Source organism: Capsicum annuum, unplaced genomic scaffold (genome assembly GCF_002878395.1).
Source record: "Capsicum annuum cultivar UCD-10X-F1 unplaced genomic scaffold, UCD10Xv1.1 ctg3542, whole genome shotgun sequence".
Lineage (NCBI taxonomy): Eukaryota > Viridiplantae > Streptophyta > Magnoliopsida > Solanales > Solanaceae > Capsicum > Capsicum annuum.
In genome coordinates, this window is record NW_025842334.1 from 16,952 (window position 1) to 23,570 (window position 6,619).

At 29.6% G+C, this 6,619-nt stretch overlaps 1 protein-coding gene across 1 annotated transcript; it reads right to left on the minus strand.

Moving 5' to 3' along the window:
- Positions 1-2,060, minus strand: LOC107839589 (the record flags this gene model as incomplete). Its single annotated transcript, XM_047403178.1, is given in 2 exon segments — positions 1-139; positions 1,921-2,060. Coding segments are annotated over 2 exon segments (152 nt in total), but the record flags the coding sequence as incomplete, so codon positions are not given.
- Positions 2,061-6,619: the final 4,559 nt, after the last annotated feature.

Sequence of the window (6,619 nt, forward strand, 5' to 3'; positions counted from 1 at the left end):
CTCATTGGCTGATCAGTGACTTTCTGTTTCCCTTTGCCTGTTTGATCCATCGTCCCACGACCCTCCTCAGCAGGTTGTTCTTCTGAAGGTGCTCTCTCGTTTTTTTTTAAATTGTCCACTCCTGATATAGCAGCATAATCTATTTCATAATGAAAAAAGAAATTAGAAACAAACTAAAAAATTCAACGGATACTCAAAAAAATGTGTTTATTTACTCATAGCCTATTAGGTTGACAAGTGTAATCACAAAAAATCACCAAAAAATTCTAAATTAAAAATAGGGTAGATGAGAATATAATATTCTACAATGCAGGATTCAAATCTTGTGGCATTACCAATGACAGTTGGGTAGCGATGGTATGAATGGGTAGAGCGTAGTAGACTTTTAACGAGAAGAGTAAAGGTTAATCTTATAGTCTAAAAGTGCTTCCAAAGTGCAGGGGAAATCAGTTAAGAGATGGGAGTACTTTGAAGAATTTTTTTGTACTCTTAGATATAATGAAAAATGAAAATTGTAGATATATTAGGTTTATTGCTTTACAAGGACAGAGAAAATCCTTCATCACCACTCTGGAGAGTACCAACAGAGGCGGATGGGTGGAGATTCCCCAAAAGATTGCTACTTTCATATAGAACTTTGGGAAAACAGGGGAAATACAAGGTATCAACAGAAGACGAACAGAGCCACTAATGTCTTCTTTTAAAGAAGTTCGCAGAGGTAGGAGACGGACAAGGGAGAGATCCAGAGTTGCTCAGATACAGGTCCCATGATGAAGGTTGTGAAGTTTTATATAGTCTTTTGAAAATATATTAATTAATAAACATATTATCTTAACTAATATTATAAAAAAATAAAATTGACTTACCAAAAAGGGTTGTGGTGGAGTAGTAAGCACAAGTGTTCGGGAAAGGGCGATACTGGAGAGTGACGAGGCTTCGCATCACGCGTTACGCAAATCGTGAAGCGATGCGAGCGCATCATTAAAGTGAAAAAAGAGCATCCCGGTGCATTAAGGCTCCTGCTATGTGCAGAGTTCGGGGAAAGACCCTACCACAAGGGTGTAAGGCTTGAACCTGTGACCAGGAGTCACATAACAACAACTTTATCAGTTACTTCAAGGCTCCCATCATTAAAGTGAAGCACAATTTAAAAGAAAAAGGACTAAATAGAGCATCCAAACAGTCAGACAAAATTGAAAAAACCGCAACAAACAATATAATCAACAACAAAGACAATATATATATTAGCAGATATTTAAAAATTAAACACAGAAATCACAGGTTTGATCACTAAACACGTGCTGCGAAATAGATCAACAAAACAACACAGACCACAATAGCAAAATAGTTCAACAAAATAGCAAAACAAACCCGAAAAAAGAAGAAAAATCAAATCTAAATTAATACTTAATACTTTAACATCTAATTCTTGTTCTTCTAAAGCTCATCTACTTTAAGACTGTCCAAATCTTATATTCCTGAAACACCCCAGAAAATTTTTCAGTTTTTAACTAATATTAGGGGCATTATGGTCTTTATACCCCAAACAACATCTTAATCTAATTATTTTAACTCCATTAAGCCCCAAATCAATGAGAATTCCTTGAGTTATTTTCTCTAATTCTCTCTCAAGCCCTAATGCTGAATTACTAAGAAAAATCAAAACTTAGGATCTCCAAGCAAGATTCCATCAAATCTTCCTCAAGTTTCTCGATTCCTCAAGTATGTAAAGTAATTCCTTTCGTGTGGGAACACGTTATCCCCACAACCCAAGTTATATTTTTAGTTTAAGCCATGAAGTATGTTAGGGCTCATAGCCTAACCGACCTTCTCTCATGAATCAGTTACCAAATCACAATACATACAATATGATACAATAGAATCATCAAACAATATTAATGCCTATCATTTGATGCTTACTGCATAACGCCATAGGCGCCGTGAATCATTTGATGTTTTTCCTCTTCCAAGAAATACAATGCAACGCGGTATCTGGAAAGTAGCCAGTCCGATCGATTGGCTTCTCGCACAGCATCAAAGGCAGTTTTGAAATAATAGTAGCGGCCTTGGAACCAAGAATCAACTACAATATCGCATTGATCAAAAAAACCGGTGCAATTTCTATGCAAATCTATCAGGTAACATCCCCCACAGTCATCGAAATGGAAACGCTTACAAAATTTGCAATGACGTCTTACAGACATAGCTTCGTTTCAATCTGCAAGATTATGAAAAAAATAATGAAAACTAGGTTATCGGAAAAAAAACTAGGGCTTTTTTACAAGAAGACTTACCAAACTAGGGCTTTAGTAATGGCGGTTTGGGAGCTTTGAGAGCGAAGAGGGAATACGAAAAGGAAGAGTGGAGAGAGTAAAAGATTTTCATAGATAGTGAAAGTAACAGATATTATACATGTTTTGACAAATTAATTATCTTTTACAATCGGTTGGTTATTTCTTGTATTGTGCAGAGATTTCTTTCTATCTGTGGCAACAAATATTCAATCTGTTACAACATATAATCTATCTATTGCAGATAATTTATTGGAATAAATAAAAAAAAAAGTAGGAATATTTGTTGTATTGTGCATATATTTATGTCTGTCTATCGCAACAAATATTCAATTTATTGCAGCATATGTTGCAATATTTATCTAAATCTGTTTGATAAGATATGTGGTCCGTTGCAGTAGATGTATTATCTGTTGTGATATTTAAACCTAGTATTCCATTTCAATTAACAAGTTTAAAACTAAGGATTAAATTATATTCATAGACAACATAAAATTAATCGAAGCCTTCAAAAATTACATGAAATAACTCAACTAAAAAGTGAAATGTAAAAAATTATTATGGGTACAAATGATCTACTCTACAAATAAATCAATAAGTTAACCAAGGAGGATAGATTATCAGATTGACAAACTTAAGTTATAAAGACTCATATCAAGGTAAGTAGACAATATTTTGGCACCCTTTTGTATCTCAGAAGACAACCCGGATCGTCTCCTTAGCGACATTGAGTCATAAACTCGGATGCGCCTCTCTTTTAGAACGACGACAACCAACACCCAATGAAATTCATCACCATAATTAATTGGGATGTACACTTCGTCAATCAAATGCCAAGGTAAGTCAGCTGGAATGTTAAAACCTTTGATGATGTTGATTAAGCATTCCTCATTTCGAAAAACTTTCGGTTATTGTTGACAATACCTATCGTAGGCATTATTAATGTAAATTTTATACAAATAATTATCTGTCGTGTGTCTGTATTACTCTTGTGTTTGCAACTTAGTCTTCTTTTAGAGGTGGTAAAAAATGACACCTATGTGCTGCACTTAAAATTACATGTTGAAAAAATTAATACACAAATGTAATTCAATAAAATATTAAATAATAGTAATATGTATGCATTTAAACCTCATCATTCCAACAAGTTTGGGGATGTGACATCAATAAAACTAATTTTTTGTTTCGCAATGTGCAACAACAAAGTCGAACATATCAAAACCAACACTCGTACCTTTCGTCCACTTTTTCTAGAAAAATAAAATGAGTAAAAGTATAAAAAAATATTTCATTGACCAATAAATAAATCAATGTTGAATAATGAAATGTAAGTCATCACCTCCTATCAATTATAATTTGTTGAATAGTTCATAACAAATAAATCATTTCAAAGTGAAAATCAAAAGAAGATAAAATTGATTTAAAAATATTTACTTATATATGAATATTGAAAGGAGTCTAAATATAGAGGAAAAAATATTACCATTTTAGTTATACCATTTATAACAATTACATTTAAGACAAAATAGAATCATAAAGATACCAAATATAGAAAAGTGATAAAAGTTAATCTCAAATTTTTTTTAAATTTTTTAACAAATAAATCATAATAATCTCAAGCAATATCTTGTAGTTTCTATTTTTCATTTGCGTCAAAACAATTGATATATTTTTTTTAATTTTATAAACAAATTCATTATTTGGTGATACTATGTTACCGAAAATTTATATTTGGATAAAGAAATCATTAAAGTAACAAGCTTATTTTTCTCAAGAAACAAAAACACTATGAGTAATTAAAGTCACTTTTGACAGATAATTTTCTTGTTTCAAACCTATATTGTTTGAATATATAATGAACAATTAAGGTCATTTTTGACAAATATTTTTCTTGTTTCAAACCTATAGTATTTGAATATATAGTGAGTTTCTCATAGGTTTCTTTTCTTGAAATCTCATTTTTAATTAGTGACTATATTCCTTCAACATGTTGATCTTTTACTCTACCAAATATGCTATTAAATAATGATTAATAAAAAAAAATCAATCATTTTTGTATCATAATTATGCAAGACCTCAAAATAATATATAATTACGAAATTATATTATTCATAATATAATTTATATTTGTATAAAGAGATTTAAAAACTAAAAAACTTATTTTTCTCTAGAAAGAAAAATCACTACGAATAATTCAAATCATTTTCAACAAATGATTTTCTTATTTCAAACCTATGTTATATTGCGATTACGTTGTTTAACCTCCTCATACGTATATTCTTCTGTTAAACTCTCACTTAGAATTATTGATAACATTCCATCAATGTATGATCCTTATTATGTCGAAACCTTTATTTTTAAAGTCTGAAATTCATGAAGAAAAATCTGAATTAATATTTAGCAAACTATTGAAAATTCTTATTTCTACATACTCATAATGAAAAACTTGAGAGAGAGAGAGAGAGAGAGAGAGAGAGAAGATAAGTATAATAAATATCTTTGTTTTATTCAATGGTAATATATAGCCATATGAGGTCAAATTTTTCATATAATAGAAATAACATGTAAACTATGAATTGACTTTTTCAAATTAGCACACAAATTAACTTAAATTATGAAATTTAAGATATTTATTTTTATAAAATTTAACATTTCCATATAAACATCACTGAATTGATATAAATAATATTTTAAAAAGTGATAAATTAATTAAATAACCCAAAAATATTGTAATATTATATTTTTTTATTTTTGAATCTTTTTTTTAATGCATAAGAAATAATAAAGTCATACAATAATCTCCTTTCTTTTTATAGTCTAAACTTATCATTTAAAAATCATTTCATTTGAATTAATAAGATCATAGTAGATTGTACAAAATCAGTTAATTAATTATATATATTTTCATTAAATAAATAATGTACGATATAATTGTAATAAGACTACACAATCAACTAATTAATTTAATTAATTAAAATAAATTTTATGATCATACTGAATTTCCTTAAATTTAATGTTGTAAATTTCAAAATATATTCATAGCTAAAGTAGTAGTCAATGTTTGTTGTTTTTTTAATCAATAAATGTATATCAATTACGAAACTTCGCATATATTCTTTATTAAAATAATTGTCAATATTAACTGATTTTTTCCGCAATTTAATCTAATTAATTTGATAACAATACAATTATTATTAACATTATATATTTGTTAACCATAAATTTGTCCTAATTTTATAGCTTGATTATATTTAATTAATCTACAATTAAATAAAGGACTCAAATATGGAAACAATTGATATTAATTACCTTTATAATTTCAAATATTTAATCCGATGAATTTCTCATATTCTTATAGTTTGATTATATCAAATTGATATTAATTATCATTATAACTTTGGGATTTATTTCTCAAAAATTTACAATTTGATTATTTAATTATCTTTCTAATTTGCTAAAAACTCAAATAAGGTGGCAATTATTTCTTTTATTAATTACGGATTTTCTTATATTCAATCTTCCTTTTCTTTACTAAAATAGTTCAAATTTAATTGTTTTGAGGGATGACATTTTTTTGTTTATAAATCTTTTTTAATACATAAGAAATGCTAAAGTCATACAATAATCACCTTTCTTTTTAGAGAAATGGTCAAATACCCTCTCCAAGCTTTACCCCAAATCCCAACTACACACTTATACTTTGAGAGGGTCCTATGACCCCTCTGAACTATTTTAAAATGAAATTATTACTCTCTCCTCCCCGCCCCGAACTATTTTAAAGTGGAATATATAGCCTTCTAAAAGGTTATACCCAGATTTTATTTTAATTTGTGGTCTACACGCGTTGCCACATGTCATGCCACATAATTCCATGTCATATACCATTTTTTTACTATAAAAAATTAATTCCACATCATGCCACATCATCATCATCATGCCACATCATCATCATCATCATCATCGTCGTCGTCGTCATCGTCGTCGTCGTCGTCATCATCATCATCATCATCATCATCATCATCGTCATAATGAATTATATGGAATTCACATAATATGTAATCTTATCAAAATCAAATCAATAATTAATGTCCAAAAAATATTCAATTTTCACAAAATGGCGTCGCGACAGTGATGGCGCCGGAAAATTAAAAATTCTGATGACTTTATTTTCCAATCTGAATTGATTCAATATTCTCATGTAATTCAAGTTCTTGGATGCCATCGAAGAGAAGGAGGAGGAGGAGGAGGAGGAGGAGGAGGAGGAGGAGGAGGAGGGGGGGAGGGGGAGGAGCCATTGATAGGTTCTTGGATGCCATTGAAGAAGAAGA